Source organism: Stegodyphus dumicola, chromosome 4, assembly GCF_044657685.1.
Source record: "Stegodyphus dumicola isolate Sdum_Otavi_A_Nest chromosome 4, ASM4465768v1".
Classification (NCBI taxonomy): Eukaryota; Metazoa; Arthropoda; class Arachnida; order Araneae; family Eresidae; genus Stegodyphus; species Stegodyphus dumicola.
This window is the reverse complement of record NC_140771.1, coordinates 122,571,127-122,597,730: the sequence shown is the minus strand read 5'-3', so window position 1 is coordinate 122,597,730 and position 26,604 is coordinate 122,571,127. Positions and strand designations below refer to the sequence as shown.

The following is a 26,604-nucleotide window of genomic DNA, read 5'->3' as shown; positions in this document are numbered from 1 at the left end:
CTATTTAAGTCCAAAAGTGTCTATTTGCCTCAAATGAGATTTTGCATTGGTTCACTATAAAGGGTATATAACTTTTGAAATTGTTGCCACCAGATATTATCGCTCTGCATTATTTTTACATCCTTGTACGAAATAAAAGAAGTATTGTAGTAGCAAAAAAAAAAAAAAAAATCGGCTATCATATTTCAATGAAAAAATCCATTTTGACCGCTATCGAATGCAATTTAACGCAGGTTTTTGCGTGACATCTGAATGCACCGACAAAATAAACGTCTCTTTTTCCCAGAATGGGGTAAAAAAAAATATTTTAAATGGAGAGCTTTTCTTGATGTCTGTACGTACATAAGCACGTACATATGTATGTAGCTCGCATAACAAGAACGAGTAGCCTCATAATGTGTAAATTTTGTATATGAGACTGCTATAACATGTAGTTGTGCTTCTTCCTTTTACGTTGCAATCTACTGCACCAATATACATACATATTTTCTCACACTGTTACCTGGCTCGGTGAGCTTAGCTTTTTTTATTCTTATACGTTGCTAAATCGTGCATTTTTTGCTTCAAAACTGATTGAAGTATGTGATTTTTATACGTTCCAGTCAAGGCTTTTATGACTTTAGCTTATCTGCATGCAACAGTCATAGAATTATCAACAATTTAAAAGTTTAAGTGGCTAGTTAAGCCTAATGAATCGCCATTTGTTTACATTTGAAAACTCTTAGCAGAGTAGTGAATTAAGTAAGTTTCCGCACCTTCAGTGTCTTTTTGTCAAATGAGACCAAAATTAAACTTTGAGTTTTGTGCACCGAAAGATCTGCCTTTCAGCGCGCTGGACGAATTGCTTGTTTTTGCGAAGAAAGTCTAATTTTAATCATGAAAACTGTTTTAACTGTATTTGTTGTTTTATAGTTTGAAAAAATTTTGAATTTTTACTGAAGATGTTTTCAGGTTTCATGTATTTTTGTCATGGAGCGATGTGAGAATTGAATTAATTGAATGGGAAATATATCTGCAATGAAATTGGGGAGAAAATGTGTACAATTTAACATGGAAGTCATGTGGTGTCCACATCAGATTTTTTAAGATATTAAATAATGAAGAATCTGCATATATTTATATATGTTCCTTGCTTTCAAAAAGCGATGCTACCTAAGGACTTCGAATTTTGAATAACATAGTCCTCCACCCGAACAGACACAAAGCCCCAATTTTGAATTTCGAATTTGTTTTATTATTTATTTCATATTTTGTTAAACTTTAATGAATTTTTGATAAGGAAACTCAACATTTTGAAAGAGATCAGTGGCAACATTCTTCGAAATAAAACATTTCATATCCAGCTCCAGAACCGTTGCCATTCGGAAAAATGTAAGATATTTATCTTTCAGTTTTGATTAACAAATTCGGCTGCTTGAAAGCAATAACCGCTGCCGGTTATGAAATACTTTTATCTTCGAAACGCCAACGTGTTGCCATTCAGTAAAGCCTATCTTCAAATTGAGACGGTTAAAATATAGACGGTTAGCCTCCCAGATCGGCTTCGTTTTACAGAAATAAGGTGGCAAATATAAAAATATGTATGGCAACCTCTAACACTCTGTCGAAATTAAGACACAATAACACGCCGAATAAATACTAATTCAGAAGTCAAACAACAAAAATCAGCGTTATATTTTCAAAATTTTCACAGGACTATTTTCGATGATTTTACCATTTTGCGGTTTTGCAGCTGAGGATGGTGGTTCGGTATAACCATCGAAACTAGTCCTACGAAAATTTTGAAAATATAACGCTGATTTTTGTTGTTTGACTTCTGAATTAGTACTCTGTCGCAAATTGCAAATATATGTTGTTTTAAAATATTTTGTGATTTTGCTGTTGAATAGAATATTATGTGGCGTATGGGCGAAGAACATGATATTTAATGAATAAAGTTAACACATCAGAAGTTAATAATACAAAGACAAAAAATTTGTCTTTTAGCCATCTTTATAAGAAAACTGATGATTGATATGATAAACTGGTAAAAGACCGAATATAAGTATGCATGCATCGGATATGCAGCACCTAACACTGCATTCGAAATTCTAAGCATATGCTTCTATGCAAATTTTATTTATTTATTTATTTATTTATTATTATTATTATTATTTTCACTATATGAGGGCAAGCGCAAATAAACGATGCTTGACCCCCTCCCCAAAAAAAATTTTTACGAAAGTGAATGTAATTGCAGACTTGTTGATCGAAGACTCAGCGTAAGAAACCATAACAAACCCTTTTGAGCGACCATTAAATTCTGAAATATTTCAGACTTTATTTATTTATTTGTTTCTTTTCTTAAACTAGCTTGATTTAATTCAGAAGTCAAACAACAAAAATCAGCGTTATATTCACAAAATTTTCACAGGACTAGTTTCGATGGTTCGGTAAAACCATCGAAACTAGTCCTGTGAAAATTTTGTGAATATAACGCTGATTTTTGTTGTTTGACTTATGAATTAGTATTTGTTCGGCGTGTTATTGTGTCTTAATTAGCTTGATTTAGTTTGTGTGCTTACTATTACAAATACTGTTAGTTTATAACTTTTTATCATTTTCAATATGTACAAACAGAAAATACTCACTATGGCATTGAGTAAACCTACCAGTAAATTTAAAATAATTATTTCAAAAGCTCTGAAATCTCTGGAAACAAAATCTTCCTCCGTAAAATGCTTTGTTTTCGAAAATTTTCAATAGCCATCCTGTCAATTTAACAGTCGTCATGATTAAGTCTTCTGTTAAAATAACGGATTCAATACTTGTCTCCTATACATTTTGAATAATTTGCAATAAAATTAGAATTAATTTTCGTCATTTAATTTGTTAAACATTAATAATAGAAACTAAACAATAAACAAACAAATAAATAACTTACTGTAATTAAATATGATCAACTGAAGATTGAGTCGACGTTATTGCAATTAGGTTTTATTCCCTTGGTTGTTTAGATTATTTTTTCCCTTGCTGAAAAATAATAGCCTTTGAGTAATTAAGAAACACTGAGTTCTTTATGTGAATGTAAAGTGAACAAAACATTTAATTAATAATTTCCCTCATTAAACGATCTTACAAGATTATGGTTATAGAGATTTCAGTTTCAGGTTTATATTCAGTTGGCTTTAAACAAAATCAGTTACTGGAAACCCGACATTTTAATGAAAAAAAGGGATATTTAATTATGCTGCTTAATTTTGCGTATGTATCAACATTTGTGTGCGTGCAGACAGTTTCTGTCAAGAATATAGCGTCAGTGAGATTTTAGTAACTTACAGTGATGATGTCTAGACAGCAGGATGTCCGAATGTTAAATTTAATTGTTCCTATTTGATTGGCTCCTCTGTTCTCCATGCATTGCCATAAATGCGGTTTGCAAAAGTCATGGTAATGAGCACCTCAAATGATGGATGCGTTAGATGAGAAATTGTACAAGTAAGATTCAGAATACCTGAGTTTACTTTTACCGTTTATGTTGAAACCAGTGCAAAAACTCTTAATTTTAAAACGAGTTTAGATATCTACCAATCGGAACGGTCAAAAGCAGAATTAAAATCTATCTCCAATCTAAATACAACTTACGATACCTTATATTCTAACGATTTTAAACAGTACTGTTCGTGCGTACGGGTTCGTAATAGATTGAATGCACAAGTATGCTAAAAGGTTAATAAAACTTATTCTTATAAAAAAAAAAATATAAGAAAACGCTGGAATTTTCCTCAGAGATATTGTACAAATGTTCACAATATCAGGCAGTAATAGTCTGTAGAACTCAAATACATTAAATAGAACGCAACTTACAGCGCATTTAAAGAGAAAGCTCATCTGATCTCATTGTAGTTTGCTGGACATTTCTGGAAATCATTGCATTTCACATGTACTTCATTGACCCTAACCCACAAAACTTTGAGAAAAATAATTGTTTTGCATTTTAAATTCGTCTGAACTTTCAAGATGCCCTTTAAGGTAAGTCGTATGTAGACTTCTTCCAAAAACACGCTCCCATTTTCTGTGATAATTTATCATGCTTCCGTCTTCAACACTTTTAACGCAAGTAAACTTGTTCATTTAAAATGCTTTTTAAGTGTCCTTTGAAGAACATTAGGACAACATCCATTTTCTATAGGGCGCTTATTTTATTTATTTAAATTTTCTGATCAAGTATTCGAAAACCAGCTACTCTTTTAACTTTTAAGTTCAGTAGTTCTGTTTACAGTTACGTTGTAAGGATCTTAAGTTTTACTAACGTTTATTTTATTTTAAATCTTTACTATCACTTCTTATTTTCTACTTCCGGTCAGAATTATAAGCGTTAAGGTTTTTATGCAAAGTTTGTCTGGCGAACGCCAAGTATTTAAGTTGTGGCTTTTTGCCAAGCGGGAGAGAGGAAGCAGTGAGTCGAAGCAGACCGCTTACCTTATAAGTTACGCAGTTGCTTGTTGCCTTCCAGGCCAGAGGTTTTAATCCTCTTGATAAATTTTAAACGTATTGTAATGTTAACAGTTCTCTGTACTACATACGCTTCCTGTTAATATAAGGCCAATCTTCCACGTTATTATTCTAAAGTTAAATTAGAGTTTAGTTTTATTTTTATACTTTTACGTTTTGACCCCAAGTAGCGGGTCGGTGTATTCCGAAGTACGGAAGTCATTGTAAATAGAGAAAAATAAAGGGTTTTGTATACCCTTCTTGTGTATCCTGTTTACTTCCCACAGTTTTGAACATAGCTTTAGTAAGCTCTCTGTTCCGAGTCAGGTCCTTGCATGTTCCCGAAAAAGGTTAGAAGGAACAGTGAACCTGATAACGTAAAACGAGATCGAAAGAAATACTCTTTTTTTCTGGGAACATCTCTTCTAAATCCGTGTTTATAGTTAATGTTGTCATAGAAGAAAGAAAGGAGCTGACCTCTTTAGTGTCAGGATTGATGGATTGCGGCCCATACCCCTTTAATGCCTGTAATAGTTTTAAATGCACATTTGCTTCGTCAAATGTTGATCGTAAACACAAAATCGAGAATGTGACTTGAAAAATGACTTTTTAGCCGATGAAACCATATAAGTGTAGATTACTTCTCTTTTAAAGTTGCTACAAAAGATGATTGAGGGAAATACCTGTCATTTCGTTTTATCCTCGAATATGGATAAGACCTGAATTAATATGGATTAATATGGATAAGGGTATTTTCTTAATGATTAAGTGCCCTTCACAATATTTTAATAATATAAAGCCGTCTTTAAAATAGTGCTGAAAAGATTATTCTATAGCGATGCAGATACTTGTATATAAATTTTAAGACGTATTGTATTTATTAGTTTCACTAATGGTGCGAACATTTATAAAGGTTATCAAGCTAATCATATGTGGTTAATAGTCATATAAAATCAAGTGAGTTATAAATCACATTATTTTAACATTTGATAAACTGCATCAGTCATAGGTATTATTACAATAGAATTAAAGTATATTTTACTAAGAAGGGTATATATTAGTTAGTAATGTATAACTTTTATTTAAAAAATAAATATGTTAAGGAACTTCGAAAATCAGAGCTTCTGGGAACTAATTCACACCAGATCCAGTGTGTGATAAATTGTTTTTTTTTTTTTTTTTTTTTTTTTTTTTTTTTTTTTTTTTCTTATTATTACGAAAAAGCAACACTTTCAAGAGTTAATTAATGATAGATGTCCAAGAAGCGTAACAAAGTTTAACGAACACAAAGCAAAAATTACTTGACTGTATATTTTTCTAGGGAGAAGAAAAGAAATCAAATTTGCTGCTTTAAAGAAAAAGGTTAAAATTAATTCTTGAATTTTAATACGTAATTTTTCAGTAGAATTTTCTGCTCAAGTTTTATAAAATTAAATACCTTTTTAATTAGATGCTTACCGCCATTTTTTTCATTTAAGAAGATATTTCTTAATGCTAAACCAGTTTCATGTCTGAATACTGAAATTAATCGTCACGTTTTATGAACTCATGATTCATGTACATACGTGTCATTTAAAAATATTTTGAATTATTCTTCTCTTAAAATCTTCGATAACATAAAAAGAAACATGAGACAAATTTCCACAGGTAAATGGAATTTTGCAGGCCACCTTCCAATTCATTTTATGAGTTAATTTTGGAAAGATGTTTATAATGAATTTATTTTTAATAACTAATCATTTGTGGTATGGGTTACTGAGCTTAATTTGAAGACGATAAAGCAAATCATTTTTACATGTTATGGAAGGTCTCCATATGTTTATATCACCAAGACAGTACTTGAATTTCTGAATGAATAATCCAATAATACCATACTCTTTTCCTGCACGGAATATGAAATATCACGCTTAATAGAAACAATGTAAATAGTTACAATATAACTGTAATATCGCTTAAAGTACCATCAATGTTCTGTGAAACAACAAAATACCGAATTTACCGGTAATGATTTTGGAACTTTCTATTGCACAGCACTGAATTATTGCAAGGTTGGAAATATGTTCAAACCATTGATGATAAAAAATGCATTAAACCTTCCCAGTAAATAAACGCACACATTTTTACTGACAGCAAAATGAATATACCAGACTTGAAAACAAGATTATTAACTGAGCAACGCTGCTGTTCTCCTAATGCATGATAGTGGTGAAGAAAACAAATCAAATGATTTTTATATATCGATATGTATTTTTCTACTAGTCAAAAAAGCTTTTCTCAGAAGGTTAAATAATCTTCGAATATATTTCGCCATCTTTCTTCAATTTATACCAGCTATTCGATATACTTAAAAACCGATGTTACTAAGGTAATTAAACAAACTGTGATTAAATTATCCCTTATTTCTGAAATTAAGCTGTATTGCTTACAAACAATTGCTCTAAACCGCAAAAATTCGATCCCGCAAATGTCGAGATATATGACAAAGTATGTTTCTTTCGCAACATTTTGCTTTAACGTGACGACTTCGAGCACCACAACTTGGATTTTGATGACCTAAAAATTCATTCAAAAGGCCCTTAAGAAGAGCCGAAAATGCACTTCAAAGGAAAAAAAAGGGCTCTTAAAAATGTTCCCCCAAAGTAAACTAATAATATAAAAAATCACACAATTGAAAAAGCTGACAGATAATTAAAATCCAAACAGTTATACATATTGTCAATTGAATTTTATTTATCTTTCGTATTTTCAGCCTTACAATGATGTATTAATATTGCTCCGAATTAGCTGAAGTACTCACTATTGTTTTCGAAAGTGAAGGATCTTTTGCTTTCAGCATAAATGTTTTCGTGTCACTAGATGCTTAGTTACAAAATAGGCCATTTCTTCGGTCAAGATGAGAAGTATTTTTCGCGTAGTTTGGAAACTATAGTTTTTAGTCAAACAGCATTAAAGTTGGAAAATTCAGTATTTGAAACTCTGCCTTTCGTCTTTGTTAAAACATCTCCTAACTTAGTGTAACTCCTAGCTTTTGTAAGGATTTCATAGTTAAAATTACGATCTTGAAAGTGCATCTGATGTATGCAAGATTTCTTTCAATTCAATTTCCTCCAATAAAAAATGGAAAGGTCGGGGTTTTTTCACTAACTTACGGCGGCGGACTGCACCAGCTGAGCAAAAAAAGAGAAAGAAGGGTATTTTATCCAGATAGAAAAGGTATTGTACACAACCTTTCTAATTCTAAGAATATTTCTGTGAAATAGCATTTTCCTTCTGCATGTAATTATGTGGTACTGATCATGCCCAAAATGCTTAAAGAACTAAGAAATGCTGTTATGGAAAAATTCTTAGAACTAATTTATTCATGTTTGCGGAAAGCGCTTATCGTGATAGATAGGAATAACATATTACATAACCAGTATTTAGGAACAACTGAAGCTATCTCTGAATTTGCAGTTCCGTTATTTCATGTGAATTCCAGTTCAGTTTGTTCAATAAATTGCAGCTCAGTTATTTAAATAAATTGCAGTTTAGTTATTTCATTGTGGCTCAGAATGCTCTGAAGTGCCACAAAAATGTCCTAAAAAGCACCGCAAATATTCTAAAACATTTTAAAATGCTTTGAAAGAGGAAAATGCTCAAAATCTTCCATCAAATTCCACTTGCTGATCACTGTGTTTCTGTGGAAATATAGAATAGTCAGATGATTACATAATAAAATGTCCCTTAAAGAAATAATATCAAGTTAAATTCCCCGCAGCTAATCACAATTATTTCACAATATTATTTGCTAAATAAAGACATCTTGTTCTGAAAATTTTTAAAATCATATTTTCTGTCTAGTGGTAAGATAGTTGTGAGGCAAATTTAAATATCGACAGCTGCATATTTGTCTACAATTATCAAGTTTCATTATATATATATATATATATATGTAAGATATAAGAAAATTATATTAGCTGCTTTAAGAATAACTGGCGACCTCAAAATTAACATTCTAAATTTGGTACTCTTCCGTTAACTTCATCTGTTCTCCCAAATTTAATATCCTTCTATGTTGTATACCACTACTTGAAAACGGGTAACTAAAACTAATATTAATCAATCATAGCTTGTCTATACAATTGCATATACTTCGATATAAACAACGCTGGCGATTAATTGCATCATTCTTCCCTTCCCTAACTGCTGCTCTGCCAATACCGCGCTGCTTCGCTTCTCGAATGCCTACATCATTTCTTTTAAAAAAACAATGTACATAGAAATTTATCATATTTAATTATGATTGAATAAGTGTCTGCCAAACTAATTGGATATGTGTGAAAATAAAGATTGGTGATTTATTAAAAAATAGTTTCGTCATCTTCGTCTTTACGCTTTCAACCCCGATCATGACGACTGCCAGCTGATTCCTCATACGCATTAAATTATGATATTATATTGGGGAAATGTAAGGCAAAGGATTTGTAAACAAAAATTCTAACTTTAATTTGAAGTAAGTAGTCCCTTTGTTCTCTATTTTAATTTTGACATTTCCTTTCTGCGCTCTCTCCGCTTATAAATAAGTCTGTATATTATGTCATTTCCTGTTTAGTCTATAAAAAATGACGCCTACTTAACGCTGCTGTCACTTAAATAAACGCTTCAGCAAATAAGATTTCAATCAGCATCGAAAATTTTTAATATTTTTTAATCAAAATAATATTAAATATTCAATATGGTAACATTTTAGGTCTATTCCAGGCTTTCTCCTTCATTTTGAATGCATTGCGTTCTTGTTTTTGTTTTTGTTTGCTTTCTATTAAGAAGTCATTGTTTACCTCTCTAATACATCAATCATACTATTGTAAAATTTAGATTATACAAAGGTGTGACCAATGCGGCTTTGCAGATCGCTCTTAATGCCATGTGTGATTTATAATACGAATATTGATTTATTTTCAAGATTATTTCAAGATTTCAAGATATATTATATTCAAGATTTATTTTGTCGAGAAAGAAAATGTTTTTAATGAAATGTGTGCAGAACAATGGCTAGTAATATGACTAATGTTAGCGGTGACCATCCTCTCTCTCTCTATATATATATATAAATATATGCTTTATATCTATATAAACTTGTAAAAAACGTATTAACTTAAATTATGTAGTGGGATTTGAAAAATTAAAAATGTGGTATAATTTGGTAACAAACTGTACTTAATGATGGTTTTGGGGCAAAACTTCTCAACCACTTGTAAAAAACAGATGTTTCTATTCATTATGAACTGAATTGAATATTAAATTGTAACAGAACTGTTGCATACTAGAATTCGATATAAATAAATACATAAATAAATCAGTTTATTCAGTTTTATACAATAAAAAATACTGGACCCAAATTTATATCAATACTAAAGAAATAGAAAAGAATATTTGCCATAACTCGTAACGGTACAGAGGTGCCTAAAACCTTTGCTTTAAAGGGTAAGTTTAAAATCATTAACTCAAACACGTAATTGTATCTTTGAATCGAGGATTTATTTTAATTATAATATTTCTCTTTTAGTGTGGAAATTGGCAATCGGCGTGACGGGAGGCCTAGTCTTAGTGCTACTTGTAGGGATTTTAGTGGCATATAAGTAAGTTGCTAAGCAGTCTTTTATAATGGTTTCTTTTCTTTATTTTCTTGAAAGTTTCAAATTTTTCCGTACAGGATTGTTTTTAAGCTGTTCATTTTTGTATAACTTTAACACTTTTTATAACCTTTGTTACTTTGTAGGGTTTATATTTATTTTAACTAACATTTATTTTAAGTTTAAACTATCTTTCCTGTCAAGCCTTACTTTCCCCTGGAACTGCCAATGCCAGAATATGTAAATTTGAGTAGAACGCGCAAGCATTCAAATTATCAGCGGAAGTAGTATGATTTAAATAGAAGGAAACGAGTTCGGTGAGAGAGTTATTCTTACTTAGCGAGCGCGGAGGTAGAAATCGAGAATAGAAGAACCCCGCGTTGCGGCCTATGTGCTTGGCGGGAAGTAGTTGCAATTGTTCCAGTGAGCTTCAAGTCTGCTGTATTAGCAGCCGTATTGTAAAACGCGGTGAGTTAGTTATTTGAGAGAGCCTCGTAGTTAGAATATTGTCTTTAATTTCTTTTCAGGTTTTTATTTTTATTTTGACTGCCGAGTTGGCACCGTTTGTAAGCGTCAAGAGAACGCAATTGTAATTCATTACGTTGAATAAAAAGGGACTTAAACCCTTTACAAGACTCTGTGGTTTATACAAGCTTTCACAATCACCCTTGGTTGCGTGCAAGTTGTAGGCGCGCAACGTTATAACTTTGCACATAAATACAGCGCAAAAGTCGAAATATTTTATGCTCTCGAAATTTAGAATATTAGAATATTTATTTAGAACATTTATTTCAAAATATGGGAATGACCATAAAGTTTTATAAATGTAAACATAGGGACCGGAGGACCGTAGAAAATGTTATCGCAAATTTAATATTTTTTTTTTATTTTAAAATGTAAGTACGTTTATGAACATTTGCGTTATCTGAAGAATTTTTGTAATTTAGAGTATGTTAGAGTACAGCAGTTCACTTCCGAACTGATTCGAAAGATCGATTCACTTTACTGAGCGAGCGAACGTGATTCGCTAAAATTAGAGCATTAAAATTCGCTAAAAATAGAGCGCTAACAGTTCAGAGTTCACCAATCGAAAATTCTAACTGGAAGCACACCAAGAAAATCCACTTCATACATTAGGGTAAAAAGCTAATTATTCCTTTTTTCGCTCATATTAAAAGTCTTAATTTTTATCATTCGCGAAGTATTTTAACATTTTTCATTCCAGAATTGTATTGTTAGTTATATGTAAAAATGAATTTAATATGAAAAGGAATTTTATGTTAAGGAATCTCAAAACTGCGGTTGAAAGGAATCAGTCCAGGAACGGTTCGATTGAATTGATTCTTCTAATTCCACTGCTACTTCAATTATTTCCCTTCTTCACTTGATCGTTGCCGATCTTTCTTTTCGTTGCCGATCTTTTGATCCGTAAAAAAGCGGTTTTGTCCTTTACTATAGTATATGTCTATGACCAACGACTGCAAAAATAAAGGCCATATAAGTACTTTTTCAAAGACGTATATATATTTGTTTAGTCAAATAAGGAGAATCAAGTGAGGGATATTTGTAAAGAGAGATGCTGTCTTGATGACTTCTAAGGAAATTTGTCTCATGTTTATGTTACGCTTGCAAAATTCATGGAAAAATCCATAAAGCCAGCCTCTCCCACGGGTTCGGATTTGGATCAATCTGCCATTTCCAGTAGTTAAACTTTTACAAATATATGTTTGGCTTCGTTTTCATAAAGAGTGTAATTATGTATCGTTGTTTTTAGCAATATATTACGTTTAAAATTTAATTTATTATTTTCAAATAAAATAAAATTTTAATTTTTTTTAAATTTATGTTTGAGTTGGACAATTCTTTTAACATCCATTAGAAAATTCTCTTTTAAGTTTTTTATACATTTTCTGCTGGGCTTTAACACCAGAATTTCTTACTGGAATCTAAACCTTTGCATGTTTATCGATATTTTTTCTCAAACAGAGTTAAATGCAATTAGTTATTAAGCTAATTTATTCACCTATATTAAAAAAAAACACTTTTCTTTTATCTGAACTGTCTTAGAAAGAAAGTTAAAACCTTGATAGCATATTATGCTTTATTCTGTTTTAATGCCAGTTTAGCCAATTAGAGACATAACTAATTCAAGTATTTGAACTGAGATAAAATTATTTGTATGTTCAAGTAACTGAGATAAAATTATTTGAGTAACGCAAGTTAAACATGAACAAATTTTGATTTTTTTCATGTTTAATTTTATTTTAGCTTCAGTTGTATTAACAGGTTTCGAATTACTTCCAAAACTTATGCATAATGAATTTCTTTTGTAAATAAATTCCCTTTTCGTAATTAAACCGATCAAAAATTTTTTTCATAACTTATTCTGTTTAAACATTTTTTCCACCAGGAACTGGGCATATGAACAAGAACTGGATAGCCTTATATGGAAAATAGATTACAAAGATATAGAAATAAATGAATATACTCCGACTGCGACTCTTGGAAGAATTTCAAGGGTAAGTTTCAAATTTATTTTAGATAGAATAGCGAGTTTAACATTTTTTAAAAAAGAAAATGGAAGTATAATTAAAATAAGTGAAATATAAAACAACTCCCCACTACACGTTCTCTCACCTAAATTTAATTCTACATAGTAATAACTGAACTGGAATATACAGCTGGATAGTCAGCTACATGATGAGATAGCATTATGTCAGCTAGTTTTATTACCAGGTTGCAAATTTTTTCGTCCCTATTAACTCAGTTTGCGTAACAATGGAATGCGCAAGTGGTTGTAAAAATATATGTAGGTACATGGCAATTTAAATATGTCTGGTAAATTAGAAATTAAAAAGAGAGGTAACGAATTAAATATTACAAACTATATATTTAGATCATATTTTAAACTTTAAATAGCATTTTAACTTGATAAAAATATTTAAGTTTTTAAAGACTTTCAATTATAGAAATAAATTATCTATAATTGTGCATTTATTTAATAAATTATTGAAATCCGAAAGCAAAAATGTATCAACATTTGCATTAAGAGAAACAACAAAGAAAGAAATTAAATATAGAAGTAATTTTGCTTCTTTTAGAACTATTTGTTTTAATTTTTTATCCTTCCATTATCAGACGATAAATTTACTTCGAATTATGTTATTTAACATATATTATTTCTTATTTATTACATAATTTAAGATCCTTTTTCAAAAATGCCTTCAGTATGACATCTAATTTATAATTCATTACACAGAAAATAGATACAAAATTGAAAGCATTATAATTTTATCAATATTAGAGACATTATTCTTTTACTTCTTTTCTCGCTTCCCCGCAAATAATGTTTATACATTTGAATTTAAATATGTACTGATAAAAATAAAATTAGTTTCACCTGAAATTTTGTTTTATAATAGTTTAAATATTCAAGAATGTTAAAATGAGATTACGATTAAGTGTATATTCATTTTATCTGTTTGTCTCATATTTTAAATAAGGCTGAAAAATTCTGAAGTAATAGAAGAAATGTAACTTGAGTCTTGGGAATCAGCATGTTTAATAAATTTGTATTAGTGCTCGTTTTCTTGCCAATGCTTTCAAAAGTTTTACAAAACATTCTGCGAATCAAAACTATATTATTTATACGGATCTATTAGAAAAAGATAAAATTAACATTTATATATAGAGCCGGAAAGGAAGAAGTGGGCTGGACACCACAATTTCATCGTTGGTTGTATGAGTGTAACCCCACTGCATAAACTATACGCCTCCATCCCAGTCCCTCATGCCGCAGAAACACTGTATATATATGGGGTTATTACATCTAACGGCGTGTGAGGTTAGGGAAAATTTTCACGAAAAAACGAGCTTTTCGATCTCTACCGTTCTCAGAACAAGGCTTCATGAGTGAAACGTAAAATCATCAGATAAACTGTTTAGCTGTAAATATTTGGTGCAAAGCCAAGACATAACATTGTTTCGCTATGTTTTGTAAATAAAATGCATATTATGAATATTTTATCATTTTGTATTATAATTTAAATAATGGTACGGTTCAATTAAATGGAATACAGTGATAAAGAGATTTTTGTGATTTGTCCAGATCTTCTAGTCAGAGATGGATGGAGATCTGGTGTGCAGATTAAAATTAAACAAGCATAGCCAAGAGGTTTCTGCTTTAGATCTTTAGTCGAAGGTCTACAATATTATGCTCTGACCTTTTATTCTCCCGCCTAATAATGAGTCCACAATAACCAACTGCCGAGTACGGAACATTTTATAATCGAGCAGAAAATGTTTCGCTTGAAGCTTTTTCTCTCGTAGGATTTCTCCAAAATTCTAGTTTTCGAATGCGTCAACCAACCAGATATCCCGAAAACGAAAATTCCAGAAATGTTATTTTGATGTCGAGTTGTAGATGTGATACCCATTGTATCAACATCCATGCCATCTCCAGATTTCAAACCCAGGCTTACCTGCCATCAGCCAGCGTCACTAACCAAATTCCGATCACTGCGACAAACATTCTATATAGTTCAATCAAACCAAAAATGTTTTTTAAAGTCTGAAATCTTTTTATGTTACGCCCAAAGGGACTTTTTTTTTTCATTAACACAAACGCACACATGATTCAAGAGCATTTGGGCTAACGCCCCTTTGGGCTAAAAATATTTAGAAAAAGTATGTCTTCAGAGTTTAGGATAGGCAGTCTCGCTCGCTTTAGATAAAAATATTTTATCCCGTACAGTGTTGTAAATACTTGCTTTGAAATCGTTAAGTATTTTTAATCAAACATTCATTAAAGTTTTAGAAATTTGAAATAGATGATGTAACTAATTCGAAATCTAAAATTCGCGCATTTGGGTGGAGTACAATGTTTTACAAAATTTGATGGCTGTAGGTATCATTGTATTTTCACAGTGCCAGAAACATAGATACTGTAATGTCTTTGCGTTGCTACACTACCCATCATAATTATCAGCGAGAAATGTAAAGAAACCTCGAGCATAAAATATCCGCGCTTAAAATGTTTTTCAGTTTTTTTCTTTCACTAATAAAGTTGGTTGTTCGCTCAAAATTGCGAGATTTCTTTGAAACTTCATTACTATACATTCATCAATATTCTTCATTATTTAATTTCTTTCGATACAATGCAGGACGATAATAATTTGTGGCCACAATTTGAAAAGTAATTCAATGCGCTTAGTGATTCGACGCAAGATATCATTTCGAGACTAATAGCCCTTCTGTGTTAATGCCCCTTCGGGATAATAATAATAATGAAGAATTTAAAAAAAAAAAATGAAAGCTTTAGATTTTATATTTCGGCCAAAGAGGCGTTTTTTACACGGGGAATTCAAAACTGGATTTCAAAAAATGATAGACATTCGAAGTCATTCGACGGAAAATACCATTAGATACTGTAATGCCTTTGCTTTGCAACGCTACCAACATAATACCAGTAAGAAATGTAAAGAAACCTGGCGCATAAAAAATCCGTGCTTGTAGATGCACACGATGAATTACACATTAATGAAACGCTTTAAAATTGTTGAGTTTATTAATCTAAAGTTCGTTAAAGTTTTACAAAATATGAAATAGATAATAAAACAAATTCCAGATTCCATATTCGAGTGAAGGACTACGTTATTCAAAATTTGATCTCTCTAAGTACCATTGTTTTTGCCCCATATTAGAAACCTACATACATTCAGCAGATTCTTCATTATTTAATCTCTTTGAATATAATGCGGAGTTCTAATAGTTGGTGGCATAAATTTGAAAATTTATGCAGACTTTTATAGTGAACCAATGCAAAATGCCAAAACGAAATTAGTAGCCCTTCGAACAAATTTCTCCTTTGGGATAGAAATTTCTACCCGAATAATAATATTTGTCTTACAGGTAAGCAAAGCTATTATGTTCTAAATGATTGTAATGTGATATAACTATATTTTACGAAGGCTACAAGATAAAGTGTAGATTATGCGTATGTGTTGCAAAAATTTATACCGGCAAATAAGCAGCATTAAATGTTGTTAATTATTTAGAGAGAAATATTTTAATTGTTTTTCTGCAATGCTAACGCAATTATCCCGAATGAAGAGAATATTAACTCGTAACTGGGGACTTGGGGCGGTCTCAGAGACCGCTACAGGTGTTGTTCCTATCACCCCTATTCTATATTTAGTCTGACTGAGTGGATTCTCCTGCTACCTTCTCCTTTTGTGTCCTTGATAATTCTTCTCTGTCAGTGTTACGATTTCTGTCCCAGGTGGAAACATGGCTCTGAGACTCAGTCCGAGAAATATCATATATCCTTCTAATTCGCGTTATGCAGAAGTGCTGTAAAGAATTCTTGATGAAGTGGAAAGTGAATTTAGCGATGAAGATGAATGCCAAGAAGATTTTTCAAATGAAAGTTCGCATTCCACGACATCAGAATTTTCTGAATCTGACAATGAATACACTAAACCAGAGACTGAATCCATTTCATCTATAAAATATTATTATGTTAGGAACCGCTTCAAGTGGTCATCTATTGAACCTCAACGAAATGTGAGAACTCCCGCGCATAATATAGTTCATCTTCCAGGATTAAGAGTATATGGAAAATTGGGTGAAAATACGGATCCTAAAAGCATTTGGAAAGTCTTATTCACAAACGAAATATTAGAGAAAAAGAAAGAACTGAAAACTTCGTATTTATGCTTAAGTTGTAAAACGCCAATTTGTTTGGTATATACACAAAAATTATGTCACGAATGTGCACAAGAATATGCTGAGTAAGTTGATATCTTTTGCAAGAACACAATGGTATTACTGATAGTAAGGTACTGTCATTTTTTATGTTTCGTACAATATTTATATTTTTCATCTGAATATATCTATCACATGTTAAATTAATGGAAAATAATTATTATTCATAAAAATAATAGTTCTTCTGGTTTGTTTTGCATAATTTACATTTGCAAGTGGTTTTTCATAAAAAAAAAGTTCATGTTGCAGAAAAGATGTTCCTAGTGTTGACTAATTTCTTTGCAAAATATTTTTTTTTGTTCGAAGATATGTGTTTATAGAATGTATGGGTAAAATAAAATTTTAATATTTTGATTAGGACATTTTATTTAAACCATAACGAGACGCGGTTTTTGTGACTGCACGTCCCCGGTTATGTCCCAATATTTGACCTCCCGTGCTACGGGGTGTCAATAACCTTGATTCCGTTGAGTCTCAATAACCTTTGATAAAAGATACATCTTGATTTACCCATGTATTTTACCCCCTCCCAAAAAAAAAATCTGAAATTCTTCAGATTTTAAATTACGTCCAAAGGGGCGTTTTTTTAACGTTTTGAGTGTTACCTTTATTTATTAAATATCATGTTCTTTGCACTTAAACCATAAAATTCAGTTCAAGAGCAATATCGCAAAATAATGTTAAATTAAGCATATCTTTAGAATTTCCGATATACACAGTCTCGCGAGCTGGAGATAAAAGTATTTTTTTTTTATATATAACGTTGCCATTTCTCGCTTTTAAAGCATTGAGTTTGTAAATCAAAAGTTCGTTAAAGTTTTACAAAATATAAAATCTATAATAAAACAAATTCCAAATTTGGGATTTCAGATGCCCATATACGCAGTAGGATTTCGTCATTCAAAATTCGATGGCTCTATGTACCATTGTTTTATCACAATGCGAGAAATAGACAATCATTTATGCAGATTTTTCATTATTTAATTTCTTCAAATATAATGCAGGACTCTAACATTTTGTGGCAACAGTTTGAAAAGTGAACCGACGTTTATGAGTCCGACGCAAAATGCCAAAACGAAAGCAACAGTCCTTCGGGACTGAAATCCCTTTGGACGAAAAAAAAGAACGAGTAATATCTCCACCTGTGAAATATGTATTTCTATATAACATTGATGTTGCAATATAAATTTAGATAATATTTGGCCATAAGAACGTAGATAACACTAATCACCAAATGACATTCGTGAGTTCGTCATTAGAAGAATAGGACATCGAAGGAAGTGCAATCTTGAAACGTCGCAAAAGTCACCAATTAAATTTCGAAGTCATGCTTGCATGTATCTGCAGGATTTGGTAGGAATGAAAAATATTCAACGATTTTCTAAAAAAAAGTGCTCTGTTTTGTTGATCTCTTTCATAGGTATGAATACAAGTCATTGTGTGAAGAAGTGCGAAGACTTGCTGAAGAAACTGTAGCGCCGAATCGGTGTAGGCGAAAAGTTACCAGACGTGTCTTGCAGCCTTCATTCACGCTTGCGAGAGTAACATTAATTAAATATATGAGTACCCAATTTAAGGATAAAATTCAACAGAATGTCAAACGATTTGACATCAGAATATCACAGCTCCTTAATTGGGTGTAATGAACATTATAAGTAAGAAAATGTTAATTCAGAATTAAGAAAATGTTCATTCAGAAATTTCAGTGGGGAACTGAAATTCGGAGTGAAAATGTGAGGACGTGGTCTTCACACCATGTTAATATTTTTGTTAAACTGAACGAATGTGGTCGGCGGATACGAATTTGGTTGTTGCTGAATATGTCGGATAATCCAATAACCTCATCATATAAATTTTGAAACTAAAATTTCGTACATGGCAGAATAATAAATCAGAGAAATATAAGATGCAGGTGAAAATCTGAAAATTTCGAGAACTTTTGACAAAGAACTGGGTGAAGTTTGCAATAGTGCTAACATTTTAAAACAGTGAATATTCAAGTTTTGTAAAGTTAGTTCAAATGGAATCTCTATGCCAAGAAATGAAGTTTTTGCTGATGATTCAGAATATCAGTCTTATTTGTGAACGAACTCCTTTCATCAGCAGAAGGTGCAATATTAGACTTGTCTTGAATTTCTGTGTCAGATAAAATAAAGAGAAAAATTACGTAAACATTAAGAATCTTTCGAATTGGGCATAGATCAGGCTGTGCATACAAGAAAATCTTTGCTAAAGGAAAATGTTCTCCTCTTTTCTGATATGGAATGTCTTAAAGATCAACTATGCCGCCCCCAAATATTATAAACCTTTTACAATAGGTTAGCTTTAAAGCATCTGTTTATTAAATATATGGATATCCACGTTAACAATAAAATATTCCAGAATGACGAAATGTCAAGAGATAGGACATGAAAATATAGTTTCTTAATTGGCTGTTATGTATATTATAAATGAGGTAAATAAAATTGATCTGCGTGCCGAAACTTGGTGGAGAATGTCACATATTTAGTAGCCAGTAGCTCCTTGTATTAAAAAAGTATATACTGAGAGTTTTGTTTTTTAATTAATCTGATTTTACCTAAATAAATCTGTTTTGTTATAACGATTCTTTTCACGCTTGGAAAGGAATGCGCTGCTAAATATTTAGAATGAAACAATTGAAAACGAAGTTTTCACGAAAGTCTTTTCAAAGTTTCAAATAAAGTATCAGTTCTGGTTTATTAATTTCAAAGAAAATGTAACATGTTATGTACTGAAATAATCAACTGAAAAAGTTTTGAATAAAAACCCTTATAAAAATGAATAAAAGTTCCATATACAAATTTTGAATGCTAAAAAGGTTTGGATTTTATTACAGTTTTTCATTAAAAAATGTTATGGGCTTCAAGAAAAATAATTTTTCTGTTGTTCAGATTGTAGTTCCTCACTCTTTTTTTACTAAAATGAACTTTGAGGAATCTAATGAACTTGTTAGCGACTTATCGCTGAGTTCAAACATTTAAGACGTAGACTCAAGAAGGGTTAAATACCCTTTATTTCACTCAAAATTAGATGAAAATTTGGCCCCTTTTTTCTTGCTTACAAGAAAGTTTCCACTCGCGCTTGAACTCAAAATAAGAATTAAATTAAAGCTAACTAAAATAGACTTAGCCTAAGCTAACACAAATCTGACGTTGTTGGCCCTTAATTAAACTAGTCAGTGAATATCAAAAGGCACGTAATATACGGCCGAGCGTGGCAGCTTCTAGAGACACTTAGCCCGAAGGCAGACATGCGCTACTCAGAATTCCTAGCTCTCTCTCACGAATTTGAACCTTTCTTTAATACTATTTCTAACTCTTTTGCATTCAAAGCGGTTATAAAACCTCATTCTGGTAGGGAGTTGTAAGATGCATCAAAAATCGATAGGAAAGCCCACTTAATTTAAAATTACTGTTATAAAATTAACATATACCTTACAAGTTTCACTCAAAATATATTCATGTCTTTAAATGATTGCAAAACGGTCAAATACGGTGTCATGACGTGATGACCACGCATGCGCAGTTTAGCCGAACGGCCTGCAACGCCTCTCTCTCTCATGAGACTTACTAGAGAAGAGTAATTAGTAGCGAAGTAACGAAGGAAACGTGTTGTATGTCAGCTTAGATGCAAGATACGAAGCTATACTTGTGTGTTAATCGTTTGTACTTATTATTTTTATTTGTGTGTTAATAAAATTTTGTGCCGTTAAAATGGCTGTTTTATGCAACGCACACAATACGATACGTCTACGGTAGGACATAAATACATATCCAGAAGCTACACGCCCAAGAAAAGAAGGATATGACATACGGAGAAAGTGTTTTTTTTTTCGGAGGGGGAGTTTGATATGAGAGTTGTTGTGGACGAAAAATACACACGTGCAGATAGACATTGTAAAAACAGTAAAAAGCAAGCTTTAAAAGCTCCTCTCATTAACCTAACTTTAGTAATGTATTCTGAAAATGATAAATTTATATCACCTATTTTTATAACATTTGCAATGGTGGATAAATTATGTAATAATTTACTCTTGTCGTTAAGTGCTGTTAATGAGTTAAGGGGAGATGATAAAAGAAAGTTTAATTTTGAATGTAAAAATGTGAACATTGCTACTGATAGTTTCGGTGAAATGCCTTTTCATGAAACTGAAAATTTTGACGAAATACTTAACCATTATAGGGAAAACCTAATTAATGAAAAATGTAAGGAAATTGTTAAGAAGATAATAGAATGTTGTGCGCTTGTATATGAAGATACAGGTAAGGATGATTCCAAAGGTAGCACGGGACACGATCAATGTGTTTCGGATTCAGAACTGTTTCGAGTGCAACAAATGAATGACCCATCTTTAAAAACATGCTGGCAAAACGTTAAGAACGGAAGTAATAACTTTATTGTTATTGACAACTTTTTGTATCATAAAGATAAAGTTCTAGGAGAAAGAGTTTACCAGTTAGTCGTTCCTAAGGAAAGAAGAAAACAAATTTTGGACTTAGCTCATTCTAGCTTATGGGGAAGTCACCTGCGAACCAAGAAGACAGCTGAACGTTTGAGATATTCGTTCTTTTGGCCTGAAATCAAGAAAGATGTAAATGAATACTGCAGTGCTTGTACTTCTTCTCAACTTCAAGCGAAAAAGCGTCCCTTTGATGAAGTTCCGATTACGCCAGTAACACGTCCTAAAGAACCATTCCAGGTAATTAATGTGGATATCCTAGGACCTGTAGAGCCAAGCTGTAGAGGTTACAAATATTTTCTGTGTGCTGTTGATCAATGTACAAGGTGGCCCGAAGCGGTGCCATTGAAGAATTTTAATGCCAAAGCAACATGCGATGCATTGTTGCAAATCTTTTCACGCACAGGAATTCCTCAAATCGTTGCTTCAGATCAAGGAACTAATTTTACTGCTTCGTTGACCCAAGAGCTTTTGAAAAGGATCGGATCGTCCCCAAGGTTCTCGACTCCTTATCATCGAAGTTCAAATGGCCTGGTAGAAAGATTTAATGCACCGAAACTTGGTGGAGAATGATACATCATACCGTTAGAGAACATTCGAAAGATTGGGAGAAACATCTACCGTATTTACTTTGGGCTTACCGAGAAGTTCCTAATTCTACGACTGGTGTTATTCCGTTTCAAATGCTTTATGGAAGACGTCCTAATGGCCCGTTGTCTATTTTGAAATCGTCATGGACTAATGAAACTCCTGTTCCTCATGGACAGTTAAGTTCAGTTACCGATTATCTGAATGATTTGAAGACGAAATTGGAAAAAGCTGCTGAATACGCAGGACTTACAGATGTTGAAAAGCAACAATCTTATGCATTCTACCGTAACCGAAAGACTCGTCATAAAGAATTCAAGGAAGGTGACAGGGTTATAGTTTTAATCCCTGAAAGCCAAAACAAAGTTTAAGCCAGATGTACGGGACCTGCTACGATCATCAAAAAACATACTGATTATAGTTACATAGTACAAATGCCTGACAATTCATCTAAGCACGTTCACGCAAACAAGATACGAGAGTTCAATACCGCTGTGAATAATGTCGATGTGATATATGATACAGATATTGATTTCGGCGAAGTTGAAAACGTTCCAAGAATTGTTCCACGGAAACCAAAAGAACACTATTCTAATGAGGAATGTGATTTTACACACTTTGAACCGCATAAGAAGAAAGAACTTATGGAAATTTTAAGAAGGCATAAGAACCTAAGAACTGGTATTCCGAAAATCGCCAATATGGGAGAACACAGCATCAAACTGAAACCTAGAAGTATACCAGGAAAGCAGAAACCGTATCGAATACCTGAAGTTCTAAGAAATGAAGCTGATCGTCAAATAGATAAGCTTTTACAGCTAAAGCCAATCGTTGAATCAGAAAGTGAATACGTGCATCCAGTAATTTATGCGTTAACAAAATGGAACAGTAACATTATGTGTAGACAAAAAGACCATGCTGAGTTTATTGATGACGTGACTTAAAATGACATGATTATATTTCCCAGTGAGTGAAGCATGACTGACGTTATGAACTATGAACTATAAGACATTCTGACTGCTTAGTTTCATTTTTTTTTTTTTTTTTTTTTTTTTTTGCTAAAATGCTAATTTTTTTTCTAACGGTAGGTAATGTGTTTAAAGATTTAGCTAGGGTTTGCTAAAGTATTATGTTTAATGTTAACGATTGACTTGTATTGTCTCGTTTATATGATAACTGCTTATATGATTATGATTATGTGAAGGATTTAAGTTTGAAATGTTAATTGAATGTTACATCTTTTTAAATGAATAGGATTACTGAATTTATGTTGAAGTAATTTTAATTTAAAATGGTAAGAATTGGTTAATTAAGTTCGAAAATTTCATGAATGTTATTTTATTTTGTTTTAAGAAATGTTTATATATGTGGATTTGACAGGTCATTGAAAGACGCAATCAAATCTTTTCGAGGGGAGGTGTCATGACGTGATGACCACGCATGCGCAATTTAGCCGAACGGCCTGCAACGCCTCTCTCTCATGAGACTTACTAGAGAAGAGTAGTTAGTAGGTAGTAGCGAAGTAACGAAGGAAACGTGTTGTATGTCAGCTTAGATGCAAAATACGAAGTTATACTTGTGTGTTAATCGTTTGTAATTATTATTTTTATTTGTGTGTTAATAAAATTTTGTGCCGTTAAAATGGCTGTTTTATGCAACGCACACAATACGATACATCTACGGTAGGACATAAATACATATCCAGAAGCTACACGCCCAAGAAAAGAAGGATATGACATACGGAGAAAGTGTTTTTTTTTTTTCGGAGGGGGAGTTTGACATGAGAGTTGTTGTGGACGAAAAATACACACGTGCAGATAGACATTGTAAAAACAGTAAAAAGCTATAGTGGGAACCCTAATTTGTGCTTATTCAAGGAAAACTATCTATCCCGTTTTTAGGCCAAAAACATTACCGCTCTTACCTATGTATATAGGTTGTCTATAGGTAACAATATAATTTTGTAAAAAATTAATTTCGACGGGTGTTAATTTTGTCAGTCGGTGAGCCTTCGATTTTCGTGTCAGAGCTAGGATTTCTAAAGTTATCGTTACGCTGTGAGCTGTTACTTCTTAACTACAACTGCAAATTTCCAGATCAGAATTTCGACTTCGGGCCAAACAGAATGAAAAAGATAGCACCCTTATACTCTCTGTGAAGAAAGAATAAAACAAGCATACTTAAAACAATCGCTTTATCATTATGCAATTTGATAAAATAAACAAACAGAGACGTAAAAACAGACACTGAATTCATTCATGAAAAAATATAAATTTGGAAGCATCATACATAATTATAATCTCTTTGACTGCAATGTGTGAGAAAGTTTTGCTTGGAAGGAACTCAAAGAACGTCGAATGCTGTCCTGCACCAAATTCTGTAATTGCTCAATAAGTTCTTAGGAAGATTGTCTATAATTGACGTCCTACCATACCCTATATATGCTTGTTTGGGAGATGGTCTACAGAATAGTTAGAACATATTCTTAATATTCTTTGAAGACATTCTCAGTGTGCGATCAAACACTAGCAGGAAAGATGTCCCTGATAGAAATGAAATATAGGATATAGTTCACGTATCCTTAATGTAATATCAACATGATGTACCAAATGTAATGAGGGAATGTGGATAAAGAAATATAAAATTAAAGTAACTTACCCCCAAAGGATGACATTTCAAATAATGTGAACTAAATAATATTTATTATAACTTGACATCATAAAATTTTGAATTAATACCAGCATAAATTAAGTAAATATCGCCAGACAGAAGCTTATTAACTGTGAGCATACAGCGGCAGAAAGAAACAGTCCTACCATTTTGAAATCTAACCTTTCGTACAAGAAATGCATAATATTCCAATCAAAGTAAATCTCAGTGCATCGTCTTTAAACAAAGTTTCATGATAAAAAAAATCAAATTTTATAACGGAGGAATTTGATTTGACTGGTTATTCCAATATATTTTTGAAGAAACACGAGGCGAATATTCGTATCATCAGGAAAGTGGTACATGTGCACATGAAGTCCTTTCGAGGATATTTCAAGTCGTAGAATATCATTAATTTACTGCAGAAGTCAGCATCTAGATAATTTTAGTTGAATCTTCAGTACTAATTTCTATTTTCTAGAAGAAATGCATTACTCTACATACAATATGGAGATGGCAGTCAAAACAGGAACGAAAAGAACAAAATGGCATACAAGCGTCATCCAGGGTGAGAACGGCCAGAAGGTCCTACACCTTCGGAGCCCAGCAGCAGAAGAAGGAGAAACCGGTTGTAGCCGTCAATTTCGCTCTGTTATTGAGCGGTCGCAGTGAACAGACTTGATGTTTAATAAATATGGAGGCCTGCACACTTTCGAAAGCGAAGGATCTTTGACGATGACCGGCTGTGAAAAGATCAGTATTAGTAGCCATGCACTATATGTAATACCTTCCAAAATGTTCACGTCGGATGTAATATATGTATAACTGTCCTAATGAGTGAGGGGAGCAGCAGAGCTGTTTCGTATACGGGGAATTATCGGGTCATCTGCATCAAGCAAAACCCATGACAACATCTGGCTGCAAATCGATACATTATTTATTTCGCAAATGTGATAGCAGAATAAAAATTACTGTTCATGCCTTGGGTTTAGTTTCCAAATTTTCCGATGATGTCTTCCAGCCACTTCAAAACTTCTTGCAGTGTTCTTCGTCAATACTGCACGTCCAACACATGGGCACATTGGTTCTCATTTCAGATAATGAAGATGTCTGTGCCATAGCATATCTCAAAAGTAGACAATTTCTCTGAAAAGCTGTAAGCTTAGATCTGTAGCACTCTCACGATAATTATGGGTTTCAAGCTTGTACTAAAAGAATACAGCGTCTGATTTTATATCGTTACGATTTTCATGCGGTTCTTCAATATGTCGAGTCTCTAAGTCTCTGATGAGATCTTGAATTTCAGTTGGCTATACCTTTTATTTCGTTATACCCTCGTTCGATGGATTTTTGCGGCATTTTCAATTCTAGTTCAAAAAGAACAAACGCGTAAGCTGTCCGAACTTTGAAACTTCCGATCCACGTATCCCACATATACCTTAGAATATGCGTTTCTTATTAACTAGATTTCTTTTGAACGTTTCTTATGAACGCTCTGTATTTTATTGATCGTGCATTTTCTTTTTCGATTCCACAGCCTTGTTTAGTCAAGAAGTACCTGCATACTAGATTTCAAGATTTTCGGGTGAATTTTTAGTTCCACAGGCTAGTTGTGTTTAAAAGAATTCTCGTAGGTTCTTTTTAAATTTTGTATATTCTCAATAAATAAAGTGCATTTAGTTTAGTGTATTTAAGAAACATTGGCGAAGATGAAATGGTAAATAATCTTGAAAAAGAAACTTAGTACAATTTAGTTAGTAAAGTTTCCTTGTTATAAGCAAAAATCTTAATTGATTTTTTCACTAGCGATATAACCTAAAAAGATAATTTTAGTGAGTGGATATGGATAAGGGATTGCATTCCGCGTAAGTGCAGCTAAGGGGTGAAAAAATAACGTTGTTATCCGTGGATTCAAAATTTGGCTGATCTTTGGAATATGGTAACAGGTAGTTTGGCGACATTTTGGAGGCGATAAAGGTTACTACCTAGGACTTTGTTAATAATGTGAGAAGTACTCAGTTCCGATTACGCATTATT

The 26,604-nt window shown here is 32.3% G+C and overlaps 1 protein-coding gene across 1 annotated transcript in view; it reads left to right on the top strand.

Moving 5' to 3' along the window:
* Positions 1 to 26,604, top strand: part of LOC118199247 (guanylate cyclase 32E-like) — an 876,682-nt gene that overhangs the window by 593,731 nt on the left and 256,347 nt on the right. Inside the window, exons 8-9 of the mRNA XM_085815399.1 lie at positions 10,019 to 10,091; positions 12,496 to 12,604. Of these exons, the coding sequence (XP_085671525.1) occupies positions 10,019 to 10,091; positions 12,496 to 12,604 (182 nt within the window). The remainder of the gene's footprint in view (positions 1 to 10,018; positions 10,092 to 12,495; positions 12,605 to 26,604) is intronic.